The sequence below is a fragment of the Pristis pectinata genome, chromosome 13, assembly GCF_009764475.1.
Source record: "Pristis pectinata isolate sPriPec2 chromosome 13, sPriPec2.1.pri, whole genome shotgun sequence".
Classification (NCBI taxonomy): Eukaryota; Metazoa; Chordata; class Chondrichthyes; order Rhinopristiformes; family Pristidae; genus Pristis; species Pristis pectinata.
This window is the reverse complement of record NC_067417.1, coordinates 34,068,985-34,089,885: the sequence shown is the minus strand read 5'-3', so window position 1 is coordinate 34,089,885 and position 20,901 is coordinate 34,068,985. Positions and strand designations below refer to the sequence as shown.

At 38.8% G+C, this 20,901-nt stretch overlaps 1 protein-coding gene across 5 annotated transcripts in view; it reads left to right on the top strand.

Moving 5' to 3' along the window:
- Positions 1-20,901, top strand: part of rpgrip1l (RPGRIP1 like) — a 97,166-nt gene that overhangs the window by 3,827 nt on the left and 72,438 nt on the right. For 4 of the 5 annotated variants that reach the window (XM_052028641.1, XM_052028638.1, XM_052028640.1 and 1 more), the window contains 3 exons: positions 12-142; positions 13,792-13,879; positions 17,379-17,523. In XM_052028641.1, coding sequence (XP_051884601.1) covers positions 13,795-13,879; positions 17,379-17,523 — 230 coding nt within the window. In that variant the 5' untranslated portion in view covers positions 12-142; positions 13,792-13,794. The remainder of the gene's footprint in view (positions 1-11; positions 143-13,791; positions 13,880-17,378; positions 17,524-20,901) is intronic. The other variant, XM_052028637.1, reaches the window with a different exon arrangement.

Below are 20,901 nucleotides of genomic sequence, written 5' to 3'. Positions count from 1 at the left end.
TTCACCTTTAGTGGCCTGGATTTCACAGTAAAAATGATGGGAAGTCTACTGTTGTTCATGGCTAATATTCCACAAATCTTTGGAATTTCTACATTTGTTTGTTCAAATATGGAAATCCTCAAGTTACCATCATCAATTTAAGGTGACTTTTTTAGTCTGTATGCAAATGTTGAAATCAGTTCAATAGGGATGAGAGGACTTGGGCTAACTACCCAGTAATTAATGGAGTTACTTCACCCAGAGGTTTTGTATCATGCTTCGGGAGTGCATGATGATAGGAAAAAATCCAATGAAAGGTGGTTGCAAGAGATCCAAGCAGCAGATTTTAAATGGCTTGTTAATTTTGGGGGAAAATATCCCTTGGCTTATTAATTTAAAAAAAACTTTAAAAAAATGTTTGATGACTTTCTTTAAAAATCTTATGTCTTGACTTTCTTTACGTTTTCGTATGCTTACACTCTGAGTAATTTTGGTACTCGGAGGCACCTTTTAATCCACTATTTGTCTATTTTTCTGATTTTGTGAGCGGGGCTAAAACTGACAACATCCCAGGCCCCAATAACTCTATGCCTGCACAATATACAAAGTTGAAGGGTATGCTACAAGAAAATGTCTCATCATTTTGCCATTGTATTGGGACATTGGGAGAATCACTGAAGCTGAATCCCATGCAACTTCCATTTCCAAGTATGAAGTTCAGGACCCCCCTATAGAAATTCCCAACGGAATGTCAAAAATATCTAAATAAACAAGAAATTAGATTTTGTACAGTGGCCAAGTAACCTTGGGACACGGAAGGAAACCCAAACAGTTTACAGAGAGAATGTGCAAACTCCACGCTGAGAGCACCCGAGGTCAGGATTGAACCCAGTTGTCAGCTGTGAGGCACTGGTTCTACTCGTTGCACCACCTTGCCAGCCAAGTTTGCCTTTCTTGCCCTGTCTAGCATACAAGTGGCTCCAAGCAGCTCTGACGTGGTTGACTCTTGACAACTTCTTCAGTTTAGGGGAATCAGGGATAGATAATAAACACCAGTATTGTCAGCAATTTGCACATCCTGTAAAAGATTAAAAGATACACAAACAATAAAGTACAAATTCCATGTCATCATGCACAGGAAAAGTATGGCATAGCCTTACTGATGTTTTGAAAACTTGGAGAGGAAATTCTCACAGGAATTCACAGCCTCTGAGAAGAAAGCATGCAGTGAACCTCAGAGACAACTGCCTTCTCCCAGTGATCGAATAGCTCCTCCTTGAGTTGCAGTACAAATTCTGTCAATTAAGAGAATTACTGAGTTTGTTTCTGCAACTCCAAGAAAAATGCAAGGAACAGAAGAAACCACCACACATGGCCCTTCTTGAGCTCACAAAAGCCTTTGACTCTCTTAACCAAAGGGAACCATAGTGAAACCCTCTCAAGTATGGCTGTTCTCAGAAATCCCTTCCCATTCCTCATCTGCCACTTGATGACAGCCAAGCCATGATTTTAACCAACAGGAGGATGTGGAACATTTTCCTGAAATTTGGAAGCCCACTGAAATTCATCTCCATTCAATATTAACTCCAAGATGGCATGCAAACCATGATACAAACCAACAGGTACACAATAAGATGGACTCTTGACCTCACTACCCACCTCATCATGGCCTTGCACCTTACTGTCTGCCTGCACTGCACTTTCTCTGTAACTGTAACACTATATTCTGCATTCTGTTATTGCTTTTCCCTTGTACCACCTTGAGGTACTGATGTGATGAAATGATCTGTATGGATGGCATACAAAACAAAGTTTTTCACTGTACCTTGGTACATGTGACAATAGTAAACCAATTTACTAATTTCAGTGAAGACCAGTGTCAATAATCCTGATGTACTATGTCATCGTTCTAACCCTCTTCTCAATCTTCCTTTTCGCAATATTGCACCTCACTTCCCACATTCCCCACAGGAGTAGAGCTAAACTGCAAGACAAATGGGAAAATGTTCAATCTCTGTCGACTTCTCTCCAGAACCACGGTCACTCAGTTATCTAGCCTGGTATGCAGACATCGCTTGAGAATGTGCATACTTTGATCCAAGATCCATGTTATTGTTGGCTTGCTTACTGAATCAGACAAGAGAATGGACCCCACACTAAACACCCACAAGGCAAAGGTCTGCCACCAATCTGCCCTGCTGCACATTACCTTCTACCCCAACCGCGCGCCCCCCCCCACCCCCAAACAACCAACCTAAAATAAAGACTAACAGTCAAACCTGGATCAGCTTGGATGCAGAAAGCGCAGGAGGTTCAGCAGTTCACTAACAAACATGATATGCATGGGTTCTTCAGCCTTGTAAAAGCCATCTATTCCCCAAACATCCAAGACCCTTCCTCACTAAGACCCAAGAACAGGGGTGAACTTATCAGGGACAGAGGCAGTCAATGCCTGCTGGAAGAAGCACTTGAAAGATCTCAACAGTATCTCTTGTCCTTAACCTCAATGCCTTTGATTCCATCCCACAATAACCTATTCGGGCAGCCTTATCACCACTCCTGAATGATAAGATGTCAAAAGGCTATATCGCAACCGAGAAAGATCAATACATCAGGATCAGGTCTTAAAGCTCATCTGTGAAGAGCTATATTCACAAATCCGTAAACTCATCATCCACACCTAGGAAGAAGAGTATATTCCAGGGGACTTCAGAGATGCCATAATCTTAACCATCTTCAAGAAAGGAGACAAGTCAGACTGTAATAACTACAAAGGACATTCCTTACTGTCTGCCATAATCAGGGTCTTTCAGAACCCCCTCCTCCCAGTGGAGGAAGAGCTGCTCCCGAAATCACAGTGTGGATTCTGTTCATTCAGAGGCACAATGGACGTGATTTTCACTGTGTGACAACTCCAGGAAAAATGCAAGAGACAGCATCAGCCACTATTCTTGGCCTTTTTTGACCTCACTAAAACCTTTGACTCCATCAATCCAGAGGGCTGTAGAACTCAAATTTGTAGAACTCTCCGCAAATTTGGCTGCCCACAGAAATTCATTTCTGTCCAATGTTACCTCCAAGGTGGCATTGAAGCCATGATGCAAACCAACGGGTGTACAGCAGAGCCAATTTCAGTGGAGACCAGTGTCAAACAAGGCTGTGACGTTGCCTCAACGCTTTTCTCAATCTTTCTTGTCGCAATATTGCACTTCACCTCCAACAAACTTCGCGCAGAAGTGGACCTAATCTACAAACGAATAGAAAAATATTCAACCTACAACATCTACGCTCCAAAACCAAAGTACCCGAATCTCTCTAATCAAACTTCAGAATGCAGATAATGGTTGCATCGTTATTAGTGTCAGATTTGAATTCTCTTACACTATGTGTGATATAGAGTAATATGTTTTATTTTTTAAAGCTAAACAATGCACAGTGTACAACAGCTCCTTTTCTAGCAATTTTTTACATTTCTGTATGATTGTTATAGAAATTTGTAGTCAGTCACTGGTGTGAAATGTGCGAATAGCAGCAGCTGTACATAGGACTTCACTTCTGAAATTTGGTTCCATATAAGTCAATTAGACTGAATTTCAGAAGTGAAGTACAATGAGCAGCTGCTACTATATCGCACACTTAATATTAGCACTGAGGGTGAATTTATATCCCATCGACTCTCTACTGCTATTCACATTTATCAAAGTCACAACTTTTCTTTTATTGGTAATGATCATCTATAAATCTTGAAAGTAATTGTTGCCACATTCTTAGACTGCAAAGGACACAACTGAGCTGAGTTGAACACAAGTTGATCTGATGTACGCATGCAAAATTTAAATGATAAAATGTATCTTATTTTTGTTATACATTTTTGAAAAATAATATCTTCAAAGGGTGTGTTTTAGATAAAATCAATTTGAATTCCAACAGGAAACACTCCCATGACCCATTTGTAAAAAGGCCCACTGCAACTAAGTTGTTAATCCAGAAGGCTTTCCCATGATCAGTGCCTGCAGTCTCATTGTACCTAAATTCCTAACCACGTGAAATTATTGGAGGTTCAGTTGCTTTACTAATTGAAGTAGATCACTTACCTCCTGAAAGCTTTGTTACTAAAGCACGTCAGTAAATCTGATAGTAAAATCACTGGAAGTAGAAGGCTATTTTCAAGCTCCAGGGCTAGACTAAGATGTCAATGACCAGCAGTCATTATAATTTAGCAGACTTCTCAGCATCGACTTATCAGATAAAAATTTGTTAATGCTGCTATATAGGAATTTTTCAGCCTATCATCAGAATTTTCCTTGCTAATGAAATGATAATTATCATTAGGCACTTTGATAACATTGCCAAGAATCTACTTGTAGAAGAACTAACCTAACAACTCTCACATGATTGTTAATAGCTTAAATGTTTACCCACCAAGATAATTTAGTCAAGGGAAATAACATTACAAAGCTCTGCAGGAAGTTTTATTTGACTATATTTTTGAATCTGCAGATCAAATGCACTGTAGTCTGGTTGCCAGATTTAGCCGCTTTTACTGCTCACAGCCTGTATTGAAGTCAGTCATGCAAGCAGCTAAGTAATCCAAACACTTTTTGTTGGAGCAATGTAGAGTGCCCCTACAGTTCACTGGTTATACACTCAAAATGGCTGGATTTTCCTTGCATAAATCTTTTTGATAACTATTTTTGGGTGCTAAATTACAAACATGTATTTGACATTGGTGTACAAAAGCTGAGTCCACTTTCAACTTTTTGTTTCTTATATTTACTTTGAACTAAAATGAAGTTCATGCATATTAAATACAAATTATAGTAATTGTTCTACCTAACTGTACAAATAGTTAATTCATAAATCTTTCTTGAACAGTGAATCATTGAGAAAATTATTACTTCAGATTTGATCGAATATGCATAAAGTTATTAAAGACTTGCTCTGATAATTTGTGGGAAGTTCTTTACATAGTAGTTAGGAGATAAAAGCTCTATTTCAAAACTTAAATTGACTAATACATTAAAATTGAAAGTTTATATTTTTCATGGTGAGTAGTCAGTTTCTTTCAGGGATTACATTTGCATTAGTTCTTCTGTGTAATTCATACTGAAATAATTTAAACTGTATTGATAATGTCTTCTTTAAAATTTTTCACCAACTATAAAACTTCAACAACACCTTCAAGCTTTCTCGCCTACCAAAACATATTTATTGCTTATGCCTTGACATTTCACTCTGGTACTATAGTCTGTTACACCCAGCCCTTGTTCATTATTGATGGCGGATAGTTCAAACTTCTCAGCGCTATTTTCTTAGCTCTTTATTTGAAGCAGGCCATCTTTTAAGGACTTCTGGAAACGCAAATCTTAAATACCTTTACTCCCTTCTCAACACTTGCACCTTTCAATATTTATTGCCTTCTTCCACTTTGAGTATGATGGTCCATTTTGAGTATGATAGTCCATAATCAGATCTATTATCATTGTCTTATAATGTAAAATTTGTTGTTTTGCAACAGCAGTACAGTGCAAAAACATAAAATTACTATAAATTACAAAATAAATAAATAGTGCAAAAAAAGGAATAATGAAGTAGTGTTTATGGCTTCAGGGACCCTTCAGATATCTGATGGTGGAGGGGAAGAAGCTGTTTCTGAATTGTTGAGTATGGGTCTTCAGGCTCCTGTACCTCCTCCCTGATGTAGTAGTGAGAAGAGGGCATATTCTGGATGGTGAGGATCCTTAGTGATGGATGCCACCTTCTTAAAGCACTGCCTCTTGAGGATGTCCTCAGTAGTGAGGAGGGTTGTGCCTGTGATGGAGCAGCCTCTTATGGTCTACATTAAAACAAATGTAAAAGTTAGTGTTTTCTTGTCCACTTGCACTCATCCTAAAGCAGGGATCTTCAGGCATGGTCCACTAATGTGCAAGGAGAGCTTCTTTGGTTAAAAAGCAGTATCTATCATTTCTAAATATAATTTAGCATAAGTTTTGAAACAAAACTGAAAATTGCAATCCATCCGTCAGCCTCCCAATTATCCAAACAAATGTAAACAAGACAAAATCTTTCTGTGAGTTATTAATAAAATTTTGCAGTATTCTTTAAGGGTATTCAGTCCATTGTGACTCTGCTGGTGCTTTGAATGAGCTGTTCATCCACATTGCCACTCTTTTTCCCTAGCTCCACACATTTGTTTTCTTCAAATATGTGTTCAGTTTCCGTTTGAAATTTACTGCTTAATATATTTTCACCAGCCTCTGTCACAGAGTGCATTCCAAAATATAACACCTAACTAAGTACAAGATATTCTTCTCATTTCCCATCTGGTCTTTTGAATTGTAAAGCACAGAAAGAGGCCATCTAGTCTACGCTGGTGCATAGAGAGACAATTCCATTTGTTCCATTCCCCTGCTCTTTCTCCAAAGCCTTAAAAATTATATTTCTCTCAAGTCACACAGCAGTTAATGACACTCCCTCTCAGCTTCAGGAACTCAGTTTGATCCTGACCATGTGTACTATCTGTATGGAGTTTATACATTCTTCCTGTGACATCAAAGATTTCTGCTGGGTGTTCCAGTTTCCTCCCACAACACAAGGACATGCTGGTAGGTTAATTGGCTGCTGTAAATTCCCTTTAGTGTAGGTAAGTAGTAAAGAAATCAAAGAGGAGTTGATAGGCATGTGAGAGAAAATATGTGGCAGGGGTACTGGGAAAGATGGAGGGGGAAACAGGACTGATGGGTTCATTCTGGTGGAGCTGGCATGACCCAATGGGCCGATTAACCTGCTTCTACATCGTAAAAAAATAAGTTAAGTATCTATACAATAAAACTCTGATCGTCCACTATCCAGCTGTTTGGAAATCCTGCTGGTTTGGTGTCTGGCTCACTAGGTAATGTTTACTACTTTCCCTTTCCATTTACTGTGGCCTAGTTCCCATGCTCCCTTTCACTTGTATCCTGTTTTCTGTACTCCCTTCTCACTGACCCAGTTCCTGGTTTTCATGCTCCCTTTCCACTCACTGATTCTTTCTTTTTCAATCTTTTTATTAGTCTTCAAATTAATACAGATTAATATATCAATGTTTATACATGTAATACAAAGAGATCAGGAGAACAATCATGACATGGATAATCATAAAGAACAATAAAGTATAAAAAAAATCTGTAGATCCAATGATCTGTTAGTGAATGAATATAATATAAAAAAAAAGATTTATTATAAAATATAAAAGAAAGAAAAAAGAATCCCCAAAACAATAAGAAAAATTATAAACAATATATCAAACCAAACTAAGCTAAAGAAAAAAAAATTTTAAAAAACAGAAAAAAAAAACTGGACTAAAATTTCTCAATAGAAGCAGAGCAATATTATGTCGTCAACTCCGTTCCTCTAAATTGAAAGGTTATTATAAGGGGATCTGTATCATGTGAAAATATTGAATAAATGGACTCCAAACTTCCTCAAATTTAAGCGAAGGATCAACAGTACCACTCCTAATTTGTTCCAAGTTTAAACATGATATAGTTTGAGAGAACCATTGAAAAGTAGTAGGGGGTATTGGATCCTTCCATTTAAGCAAAATGGATCATTTGGCCATTAATGTAACAAAGACAATCATACGGTTAGCGGAGGCCAGATTCTATCCTTGGTAAACCAAAAATTGCAGTGATAGGATGAGGTTGTAAATCAATCTTTAATACATTTGAAATCATGTTAAAAATATCTTTCCAATATTTTTCCAAAAGAGGACAGGATCAAAACATATGTGTCAAAGAAGCCACATTCGATTTACATCTGTCACATATAGGATTTATATGTTGATAAAAACGAGCTAGCTTATCTTTTGACATACGGGTCCTGTGAACTACCTTAAACTGTATCAAAGAATGTCTGGCACACATTGAAGATGTATTAACTAAATGAAGAATTTTCCTCCAAGTCTCTGTAGGTGTAGATGTCTGGAGTTCACTTTCCCATTCATTCTTAATTTTGTCCAGTGGTTCTGAACAAATTTTCATAATTAAATCATAAATTATTGCTATCAAGCCCTTCTGACAAGGATTAAAACCAAAAATTTTTTCCGTAATTTCAGTTTTGTAAGGTGTGGGGAAAAGAGGGTATAGTAGCTTTTAAAAAATTTCTAATTTGCAAATATTGAAAAAAGTGTGATCTAGGCAAATTGTATTTGTTAGACAATTGTTCAAAAGATGAAAAACAGTTATCAATGAATAAATCACGAAAACATACTATTCCCTTCCTTTTCCATATGGAAAAAGCTGAGTCAACTCTTGATGGATGAAAGAAAAAATTAGATTGAATGGGACTTGATAGATTAAATTTATTCAATCCAAAAAATTTACAAAATTGAAACCATATTCGTATTGTATGTTTAACAATTGGGTTAATCATATGTTTACTTAATTTGGTAAGTGCAAAAGGGAATGGAGCACCACTCACTGATTCTAGTTCCACACTTCCTTTCTACTCACCTGGGTCCTGTCTCCCATGCACCCTCTCCATTCACCTTGAGTCTCAGTTCCCATACTCCCTTACCACTCACTTGGACCCTGGTTCCCTAGCTGTCTTTCCATTCACCCAGGTCCCAGTTCCTGCGCTCCATTACCACTGACCTGGGTTCCGGTTCCCATGCTCCCTTGCAACTCGCCAAGGTCCTGGTTCCCATGCTCCATTACCGCTTAGCCAGGTCCTGCTTCCCACGCTCACTTTCCACTCACCAAGATCCTGGTTCCCCATGCTCCCCATTCACCGGGTTCACAGTTCCTGCGCACTTTCCGACCCATTGGAGCCTTGATTCCCGCACTCCCTCGAACACATCGAAGCCCTGGTTTCTGCGCTCCCTTTCCACTCACTGGGGCTCAGTACCTGCCATACCTTTCAACTCACCTAGTTCGTTGGAACATACGTTATTATACTGTATAACATCTTAAAAAGAGTGAATTAAAAGAGTGTTGAGATATTAATAGAAATAGAATTCAATCATCTGGAAAATCTGCTTGTCTGGCAACACCAAAGTCCCAGATGTTCTGGATTATTGGAGCTTTACTGTACAATTCTTGTTCAGAAATGTTTTATGAAAAATTATCTCTCGCGTCTGCACAGACATTATGGGCTGAAGGGCCTGTTCCTGTGCTGTACTGTTCTATCTCCCTTGTATCATTTGTCCAAAACTTCATCTTTAAATCTGTAACCCCTTGTCCTTGAAAGATATGTCAATAGAAGTGGCTTCCCTCTGTTTGTCCTATCATAACCAATGAAGCTCATATACACCTCTATCAAATATCCTTTTATCTTTCTTTGCTCCAAGAAGAACGACCCCAGCTTCTCCAGTCGAACATTATAGCTGAAATCTCTCATCCTTCGAATCATTCTTGTGAACCTCTTCTGCAGCCGTTTCAAGCCATCATTTTCTTCCTAAAGTGAAGTAACCAGAATTGGGACATAATAGTCCAGTTGTGGGCTAATCACTTTTATATAGGTTTAACATAACCTCCTTGCCTGTGTAGACTATACCTCCGATTATGGATATCATATACTCTACAAACCACTCTTCCAACATGCCCTTCCATTTACAAAGATTTGTACACATGTATAACTGGGTTCCTCTGTTCTCATACACTCTTATGCAATTTACTTTAACCGGTATCCTCTAGATTAGCAACAGATCAGACATTCTCTGGATTCAGGAACATCAATCCAGTTACTTATTTCAATTTGTGTTCATTTTCATGGCACAGTTATTGATTAATACATGTAACACACTTACTGGGCAACTCGCAATTATTTTCCATTGTGACATGGGGCTTATTCTGCACATCCTTATGGGTGAGATCCTACAAAAAAGGCAAATAAAATAAACACGTATAGATTTAAAATCCTATTTATTGATGTCTCTCTGTGAAACCTAAACATAAAATAAAATTTCTGCAGAGGGTTTTAATTTTTTCCACAAAAATAAATTATGGCTGCTTCTGTCATTTCTCTGTGGTTTCTGGTACTCTTCCATTGAAGTTCCAGGATAAAGTTACACATTCTCGCAGCCATGAAAATTACTAGTGAGTATTTTAAAGTGAGATATCTAAAGTATAACTGTTTGAAATGCTCTTACATATTATTGCAGCACAAACTATGAAGATAAATTATAGTGAAACCCAGGACAACACTAACTATTGTGCTTCAGTTTATTACAGATTATTGGAAAGTACCTCTTTCTGCCAATGTTGATTATCTTCAGCCCTAGTAGACAGAATAAAAGAATGTTCCATGAAATGACAGATGATGTATTTAACAAAGAACAGGCATGAACAATACTCAGTATATTTCCAAACATTAGAGTAAAACTAGGGCAGCACATTGGCTCAGCAGGTAGTGCTACGTCCTCACAATTCCAACAACCTGGGTTTGATCCTGACCTCCCATTCTGTCCACACAGGGTTTGCATGCCCTCTCTGTAATGCTTGTGATTTCCCCCAGGTGGTCCATTTTCCTACCACATTCTAAAGATGTGCTGGTTAGTAATTAATTGACTACTGTAAGTTATCCCTAATGTAGGAGGATTAGGTGGAGCTGATGAGCTTGTAACAGAGAATAAATTCCAGAAAAATAACTGGGGAATGGGATTGCTCTGAGCGTTAGCATAGATCGATGGGCTAACTGGCCTGTCATATGAAAATCCCGAAAAAAATTAACCAAATGTTTTTATGATTCATTACATTTTCATAGCCAGAGTAACAGATTTGTAGTGGTCTATTTTCCCTATTGCACTCAGATTATTTTAATTGATGTAAATTCAGCTACAGAAATACTGTTGCAAACATAAAGTCTGTAAACCTGAAACAAAGCCAATTTAATGAGGATTAAAAACAGAAAATGGTAAAAATATTCAGCAGGTCAAGAAGGCCTATGTGGAGAGAGAAACAGAATTAACATTTCTTATAGATGATGCTTCATCAGAGCTACTTATCAGGGCTTGGATTTCCTTTAGCTGCAGTTGGAATGGATAGATATCTGTGATAGTTGGAACACGCATTGTCCAATCAGTTGTCAGGAACAGCTGAGCAAATTAACATCCAAGCCCCTCTATTCACCATGCATCAGTGTATTAAATTAATATTTTAGCCACAGACTTAACAACTATAAACACTGAATTACATAGCCAAATGAGAAGGAAAAAGGGAAGTTATTTCTGAACTGCAAAATTCTAGTCAGACCTTCAGACTTTTAAACAAACTTTTTTTAAAACTTTATTTATACAGTATGGTAACAGGCTCTTCTGGCCCAACAAGCCCGCGCCGCCCAATTACACCCATGCTAACCGAGTAACTTGTACGCTTTGGAATGTGGGAGGAAACCGGGGCACCCGCAGACACAGGGAGAACGAACAAACTCCTTACAGACAGTCTCAGGAATTGAACCCCGATCACTGGCACTGTAATAGCGTTATGCTAATCGCTACACTACCCTGCCACCCCTTTTCTGAAAAGCTGTACCAAGTTCTGGTGCCAATATTTCAGCAAAAGAAATGGAGTAGAAAAGACCATGAGACTTGTTCTTATTTTCAAAGAGCTAGGCTCAGGAAAGGCTAGAGAAAACTAACTTTTCAGTTTGAGAGGAATCCTCTTGGAGGTGATCATATGGAGATGTACATGATTGGAAAAAGCCCAAATTAAACTGTGTTACTTCAAGCTGTTTCATATGAATAGAACAAGTTGACACATATTCAAACCAGCAAAAGGGTAAATTTAGAACTACTGTTAGGAAATCTTTGTTCATGCACGTTGTGTTAAGCACCTGAAACAGACTTGCAGAAAGAGTGGAGGAAGTAAAAACCTATTGAATCTTTTAAGAAACATTTGATTGCTGAAATAAAGTTCTAATATCTCTTTAGATCACTAGTACACAAGTTTTATGTGGGAGGGCAAGATTTACCATCCAGACCACTTCTGAGAGCCATTCACAAGAAGCATGATTTTATTTTTGTCCAAACCATTCAGAAAAATATCTGAAAATTAAGTGTTTTGTTTTTGAAAAGATACCTTCTGGGGAGCAAAAAAAACAGCTACTGAAGGTGCTCAGCAGGGCAGGCAGCATCTGTGGAGGGAAATAGTCGACATTTCAGGTCAAGTTCCTCCAGCAGCTCATTTTTCAACTCTAGGTTCTAGCATCTGCAGTCTCTTATATCTCCACCTTTTGAGGACAAATGTTTCCCACTCCCCTAAGTCAGGAATCTAGATATGATCCTCCCTGTCCACCTTCAATATCCACTGCACAGTTTCTGTGCATTCTCCTTTCTCAAAAGAGTGCGGTGGTAATAAGTATGATAACTCAGAGAAACTTTTAGTAGATTGTATCTATTCCAGCTCTTTAAAAGAGCTTACATAAATTGCATTTAGTGCCAGTGAGAAATCTGAGCTCACTAGTACTACTAGTGTAACCCAGTGTTGCATAGTTACAGACCTCTACCCGTGGGTTCTCTACTCCATTGTTATGCAGAGAGAGACCTCCGGCTCACCAGTACAGTGCAACTATATCCAGGACTGCATATGGACCTATATCCAGGACTGGATATGGACCTGAATCCAGGTCCAAGACCGCAAACATCAGACAGGGCTTGAAATGATCCCTGGTTCTGGGTTACTGGTCCATGATTCCTGGGTCTGCCATCAAGTAGGCTCTGGGAATGTATTTGGATAGCTGTGTGGCCTTCAATGTGCTGCTTCTGGTTTCCCAGTGCTTCTACCAGTTTTCACCATAGGTAGCTCCTTTTAAGAATTTGGGGTTGTCCCAGGTTTTCTCAGGAAATGTTGGCAACCACGTGACTGGACAGCTAACAGCAAGCTACAAAACAGGACAAGAGTGGAACTTACAGGGTGGCTGGAATAACAAGTGATCTCAGGCCACAGGGAGCCATCTCATGGGCTAGATCCATCCCAAGGATTTGTTGTGAATCAGTTCTGAGGTGCATTAAAAAGCCTTCCTCATCCCGCAATTATGATATGGCCTCTGTAGACAACATCAGTTTCTTAGGGTTGAAAAGACCAACAACTTTCTGTTTGTCTTTGCAATCTTCTACAGTTCCAGTCCAAGTTAATTATCCTAATTGACAATATTGACGTGCAAAGCACGAAGAAAATATAATGTTACCACAAAAATTCATTGGCACCAATAATGTTATGTTACTACTTAAACGATTACCTATTAAATTATCTGCCACAGTCATTAAAATATTATTAGTGTAACCTGCCTGGTTAATGTTAGAACCTAGATTTTATGAAAACAGTATTAGTGTATTATTGCAAAACTAATTTTAAATCTCAATTGGTGTGTGAACTTCAACACAGCATGTATACATTTTACTTTGCAAAGACTGCAACATGAGGTAAAACATCTTGTAAAGGAAGAAACACCTGGGTTGGCAAATACTTAACAAATTTTATTTGAGTGTAAGCGCTCACATGTGGAACAGGTGGTAAAGGTTTTAAAGCTGGACTTGGTTATTTCATAAAGCAGAACAAAGTGGTTGTAAGCTTTGTTTTATAATTTATCTAAGTTGCAGATGAAAGGTTTTAGATCACGTAACTTTTAAACAAAGTATTTTTATATATCACCACTGAAGCATTCACAATGCAGTTTGATTACTTTAATAACCTCTGTTTCAAAACATGAAATCTCTGTAAGGAAAAGCCATAAAAATAAGATGAATCCATCTGTTCAAGAATAAAATCCTATGATGTTAGGTACAAGGTGTGGATGAGAAACATTCAAGTGTAATTTGTCCGTTTTCTTTCACAGACCATGTCAGGCCTAGCTGATGAGACGGCAGGAGACCTCCCTGTGAAGGATGTAGGCATGAGCCTGACTGGAACTGGTGGAATGCAAGGTTGGAAGCACCTGCTAATCATTACTAGAACATGCTTTGATCAATGTATTCTTTAGTTTTACTTCATAATATCTTCCTTTTATGGTACCACTGGTCCAAGTGGTCAGGGTTTACTGATTAAAGACACTATTGAATATCAGCTGGTACTGATTGTACCCTTCACCTGCCTTGTGCAAGTAAAGATATAGTCTTGTTTCATAATTCTGTGTCTCCATAACATCCTGTTACCATAAACAGAAGTAATTTTGATCGCTATTTTAAAACTTACATTTCCTTTCTTCCCTTTTCTGTTGGGAAGATTTTCCATTTAAAAAATTTAAGGACGCGTTTACTTAAACTAACTCCATATGTGATTCTTATGTTCTTGGATCCTAATTCATAGTAATATGCTTTGGAGAACAATGGAGTCAGAATATTGGTGTCTGTATTATGGATCATAATTTTTTTGAGAACAGTTGCCTTGACCATTCTCCACAGGGATATTTCTATCTGTGATATCAGCTAATTCTCATAAATTATCATGGCTATTGTTGCTGATGTCATGCAGAGAAACAGATGAGACTTATCTAATGGATCTCGAGCTGTGAGGGGTGAATAATGTGAGAATGTCCAAAAGAGTGTGGATTTTAACCTCAGTGGAAGTTCATCTTTAGAGGAGATTCATCATTGAGATATAATTTGAGGAAACTTTTTTATTGTATGCACTTTGTTGCCAGAATTTGAATTCTGTCAATATTTGGGATAGAAATTTGAATTCAATACTTTATTAAGTTTGACACAATAGGACTGCATTTTAATAAATCTTTATGAACTATTCAATGGTCTATGGTTAATTCAGATTATTGCATTGTTAACATGTCAAAAAGTTGAGTCTCTTGAAATGAGGATCGCAGTGTTCCCAGCTTCAGAGAGAATAAGGAATTTTGGGTTCCTGCTTTACAAGGTAAAGTCAGCCATGAAGCAAGGTTAGACATTTCAAGGAGGCTATATAATGCAAATAGAAGCAGACAAAAGGGAATCGGAAAAATATTCATGGGTGCAGGTATCGGAAATGACCAATACACAAATTTGGGCAATTGTGAAAAGGACAGTAATAGTAACTCAGAAGAAGATGTACCCAAGTTGAACAGAGTGTAATGGTATAAAGTCAAGGCTATTTTGCAGTTATATCTGGGAACCCCAATTGGTATGTAATATGGTTAGTGTCAAAAATGAATGAGATCACAGAAATGAGTGAGAGTAAAGTGAGAGACCAACTAAAAACAGTAAATAACATGTAACAGTGACCGTTCTAGAACCAGTGCAAACTGGATACAGGGAAAAATTCCAACTGCTTGACTCGGGAACCCTATATTAAACCACAAGAATTATTTGTAAGAGAGAAGCAAGGTGAAAACACCAACTTGCCAGCAAAGATGTCTGGAATTTTGGGTTGCTGCATTTTTATCAGCAGTCCCATCTAAAAGCTAACCAGCAGGAGTCAATTCAGAATAGGGTTGCCAGCAGTCGCATGCTTTAGAAGATTTCTGGAATCCAAAAGAAAACCTGACTGTCCAGTATAATTTGATACAGCACATCTACTTTCCCATTTAGCTATGAGAATGAAGGGGGGGAGTGGGTTGCAGGAGTCCTTAGGCCAGCCAGAACACAGAGGTACAGAGGGATTTTGGGGTCCAGCTCCATAGTTCACTGCAAGTGGCTACGCAAGGGGATAAGGTAGTAAGAAGGCATATGGATTGCTTGCCTTCATTGGTAGGGGTGTTGAGTATAAGAGTAAGGAAGTCACGCTGCAGATATATAAAACTTTAGTCAGACCACACTTGGAATATAGCGTGCAGTTCTGGCTGCCCCATTATAGGAAGGATGTGGAGACTGTGGAAAGGGTGCAGAAGAGGTTTACCAGGACGCTGCTTGGATTAGAGGGTATGAGCTATAAGGAAAGGTTGGACAAACTTGGGTTGTTCTCCATACAGCGTCAGAGGCTGAGGGGAGGCATGATAGGTTTTTAAAATTATGGGAGGCATAGATAGGGTAGACAGTCAGAATCTTTTCCCCAGGGTAGAAATGTCAAGAGGACATGCTTTTAAGGTTAGGGGGGGAAGTTTAAAGGCAACATGAGGGGCAAGTTTTTTATGCAGAGAGTGGTAGGTGCCTGGAATGGGTTACCGGGGTAGTAGTGGAAGCAGGCAGTTTGGTGGAGTTTGAGGTTTTTAGATAGACACATGAATATGAAGGGAATGGAAGGATATGGATGTTACACAGAAGGAGGACATTTAATATAAATTGGCATCAAGATTGGCACAACATCATGGGCCAAATGGCCTGTCTAGTGTTGTACTGTTCTATGTTTTAACACGTAATTTTGAGCCTGCCCAGCAGTTGGCCTTGGGGTGGCAGGGCTTCACTTGATGTTGTGCCTGGATGAGAAGGCTTTGGAGAGAGGCTGAAGATTTTAGAATAGCTGAAGAGAAACTGGAGTTCAGGAAAGCCGGAGAGAGATCAGCGATCAGGGGACCAGAGGAAGTCTGAAGACTAGGAATGCATTCACCTACCTCTTTTTGCAATTAGGGAACAGTTTTACACAAAGCCTCTGAAATGGGAATAAGACCCAATAATTACACATGAAATGGGTATACCTCTTATTTTCATGCCTATACCATTATGGTGGGTGGCACACTTATGCCTTATAAGGACTTTGCTTCCTGCTCTATTGGAGATAGAAAAAGTGGTGCCACACCATTGCATTTCCTTTCCTTAAGCTGTCCAGAAACCATGGGTTACGTTCTCAATAGTTTATGGAAAGGATAGGATTTTGTTGATGTGGTTGGTGGAAGATGTAAGTGGCCTCTACCAAATGGCTTCCTCTCTGCGTGTACTAAAAAGTCCACCTATATTTAGTTAGATTCTTCCCAAATCTCCTTTCCTCTTTACAGAAAACCTCATGGACAGTAACCCCAGATATTTTTTGATGATATTCCATGATGTGATGGTATGTTGGTCACAGAAGTCTTGTGCCACCAGCTTGCCACATGTTGAAATATTGACATTAGAGGTCTTAATCTCACTTTCAAAATTAAATCATAGGAGATGCAATGTACTTTACATGCAATTTACAATGAGTTAATTTGGAAGTTTTATGAAACCAACTTAGAAAGTACTGCTAATAACAACTTTCTAGTATGTCACTGGATGGCGATTACCCTTTTGTGCATCTCTCTTCTAATAAATACAATAGTAATTGTCCATCTAGGACATTTTGTTGCACTTTCCCATGTCATTCGATTGAAATAATACACAATAAATAACCACAGCTAAACCATATCACAAAAATCAGAGCCAGCTACTAACAAATACATACTCTCACAGGAGTCCTTAAGTTAGAAAATACTATTGTTAACTTTGAAATATTTAAAGTGAGTCTTCATGTTAAATTATCTACCTATTGTACAACTTCTAATCATGTTTTTACCATATCTGACTCAATCTTTCTTCAACACAGAATCAACTAGTGCACAGAACACTAGAGCTCGCCAAGCAGTGTCTCGTATCTCCCGCGAAGAGCTGGAGGATCGCTTTCTTAAGCTCCATGATGAAAACTTTTTACTCAAGCAACATGCACGAAAACAAGAAGATAAAATTAAAAGGTTAGCATTCCTGTTAATTTGTTAAAAATTAAAATGCTGCCTTCTCGACCATCAGATATTTATGAAAGTTTTTGCATGCCTATTGTGACCTTTGAATTCTATTGTATTATATATTACATTGTTTCAAGGAGGCAAGTGAAGATTATCATTGTAAAATCTTTTTTGCAACTTTAACTGTCTTAAAGCAATTGCTGTCAATTTTTACCCCCAAAACACAGACCTCTGTTGAGTCCCAATTCTTGAAAGCTAGTAACTGTCTCTCTCCAATAACCATCTTAAAATGGCATGTAATCATTTATCTATCTAGCTATGGATAGTTGAGGGTTGACTGCCTACCGATGCCTTATCCAGGTGACCAGAATTCGTATGAGAGTATTGAGAATGGCGGGTCAGGGTAGCATTGCTTATGCTACTAGATCAGTAATCCAGAAATCTGGACTAATAATTCAGAGACACAAAGTTAAACACCACCTTGGTAATGGCAGAATTTAAAGTCAGTTGATTAAATAAATGTGGAATTAAAAGCTTATGGCTATGAAACTATAACTATAGTTCAATGATGTCCTATAGTGATAGAAATGAGGCCTTCTTGTGTCATTCCAAATCCACTGGAGTTTAGTTGGCTCCGAACAGTCCTAGGAATTGCCACTGAATTGCACCAAATTGCAGTAATGATTAAAACTGGAGAAACCACCAAGCATCATCTTAGGCAGTGGTTACAAGAAAACTGTGCTAAACCCAGCAAAACCCTCCTCTACCTAAACTGGGATAGCAATCTTACAGACATGCTAGCAGCACTCTGACTTACTCATGCTCACCATTCAGCCAAAATCACAGATTCTTCCATCACCATTCTTGAGTCCTGTTTCACCAGGAGAATAATACACTCACCAGAGGTGACAGTGTACATTTGGGAGCAGGTGGCACTGTTTCCTCACCATTAGTCCATGAAGTCTCAGGGCATCAAGTAAAATAAGGCCAGGCAAACCTGCAGATTACAATCTAATGCCTTCCCACATGAATTGCTAGTCACAAAATGCAGAAAGTACAGTGCAGCAAACAATTTGAGAAGGTAAATTGTATGTCACTCTATGGCTGGAGTACAAGCGTAAGGATGTTTTGCTGCAATTACACAGAGCTTTGATGAGACCACACCTGGAGTACCGTGTGCAGTTTTGGTCTCCAAAGCCCGAGGAAGGATATACTTGGAGCTAGTGGAATGTAGATTCGTAGGATAAAGGGATTGTTCTATGATACGGACCTCTTCTCACTGGAGTTTAAAAGAAATAAGAGATTTCACTGAGACAAAATTCTGTCAGGATTTGACAGCATTGATGCTGAGATATTATTTACTCAAGCTGCAGAATCAGGAGCTAGGGACCATGGCCCCAAATAAGGGGTTTGCTTTTCAGGACAGAGATGAAGATATATATATTATGGATGCTCAGTTGTGGGAAATAGTTATGGATCTTAGAACACAAAAGGAGTCAAGAAATACAGAAATCAGATTGAAAGATAGAATTAAGGAACAGAACGGGTCGTGTTGTTTAATGGTAGAGCAGACTTGAAGGGGCATGTGTTATTTCTGCTTTACTTCTGTCTCAGCTAATGAATCATGTTGAACACTGCTTGAAAGAAGCACCAAGAGTAACAGGGGCACAGAATAGGTTCTGGGTAGGGACTTCAATACCCAATAGTTTAGAGACACCATATTAAAGTGAGTTAACTAAGTTGTGATGGTCATAGCTGCAAGACTGGGCCTGTAGCAGGTGAAGAAAGAACAAGATTTTGAGGAAAAACCTATTTGACTACATCCTCACCAACCTGCCATTACACAATCCTGTGGTGGTAAACTCATTTCTTTATACTAAGATCATCTTCTACCGTGTTTAGCAACACTACCACTATCCTAATTCAAATAGATTTGGAATAGATGCTACCACTTACACGTAGGGATTAATGAGGCACAATGGACCAGCAGCAGGATTGTATTTCACCAAAATCTGTTACCTTACAGCATAGTGTATCGCCCGAATAACTTGTATTCCCATCTTAGGAGTCAACTTGATGCAGTCGAGCATGGCAGGAGTAGGGCCAGATGCACGTAAAAGTGAAATGCCCAATTATCATCAGCTGCATCATCAATAAACCATTTCTCCATCATAAGATCAGAATGGGGATGTTCTCTGATTATTGTACAGGGCTCTGTTCCATCGGAACACTCGTGACAATGAAGTAGCCCAGATTTAAGAAAACATTAAGCATCAGACATGGGTTGATAAATTGCAAGTTACATTTGCATCACACAAATGCTAAGTAGTGACTTTCTCCAATCAGAGAGAGTAGAAGCACCTTCCCTTGACTTTCAAAAGTGATGGTGCCAAAGACATGTCAGCTGATAGATTAATTGGTTAAATTGTCCCTCGTGTTGGTGGGTGGCAGGAGAATCGGGGGGAGCTAGAGGGCATGTGAGGGAGAACAGGTTTCTAGGAAATAACTGGGGAAAAGGGATTACTTTGAGAGCCAGCATAGACTTGAATGGTCTGAATGCCTCCTATGTTGTGGGCTATGTGGGGGAGAAAAAAGCTTTCCCATTGTTGCCCATTGTCAATGTTCTTGGGGTGGGGTGGGGTGGGTCGAGGTGGGGTGGGTCATCATTGACAATCACTAGCATTACCACAGCAGTCCCATATATTCTAAAGAAACGACAGAGGCTGGGTATTCTGTATTGAATAACTTACCTCCTGACTCCCCAGAATCTTTTCACCATCTACATATACGGTACTGAAATAATTTTCATTTGCCTGGATGAATCAAGTTTTTTATATATAGAACAATGCAGCACAAACCAGATTACGTGATTGACGCCTCAGCCCTCACTTCAAATATAAACTTCTAACACCATGACAGCATTATATTCCTCTCACAGGGCAAACTGCACCAATCGCTGATAGAGTTTATTTACAGCACCAACCAACCTCAGTCACTTTGAAGGACATGTGCACCAAGTATCCCTCGTACTTTCACACATTGTAGGTAGGAAATATGCTGCCATTCTATTCTTCACTAGGCCAGACACTTGGCACTCCCTACGTGACATTGAGCAGCCATTCAAGAAAACGCCTCTCCACTATCTTCTCAAAAGAGCTAACCTTGCCAGTGGCACCCAAATCCCATGAATAAATAATTCAAAAATGACAGCCAGGTTCAATGAAATAAAATCTATTCATGCCTGGATTATACTGCTGTATGCAGGAAACACATGGAAACAATTGAATAGAATTCAATGATCTGGAGCAAGCATTAGCATGTAAAATAAAGGTGTAGGCTGAATTAAAAAGTTCAAAAAAAATTCATACAACAATCTGATTAAATTTA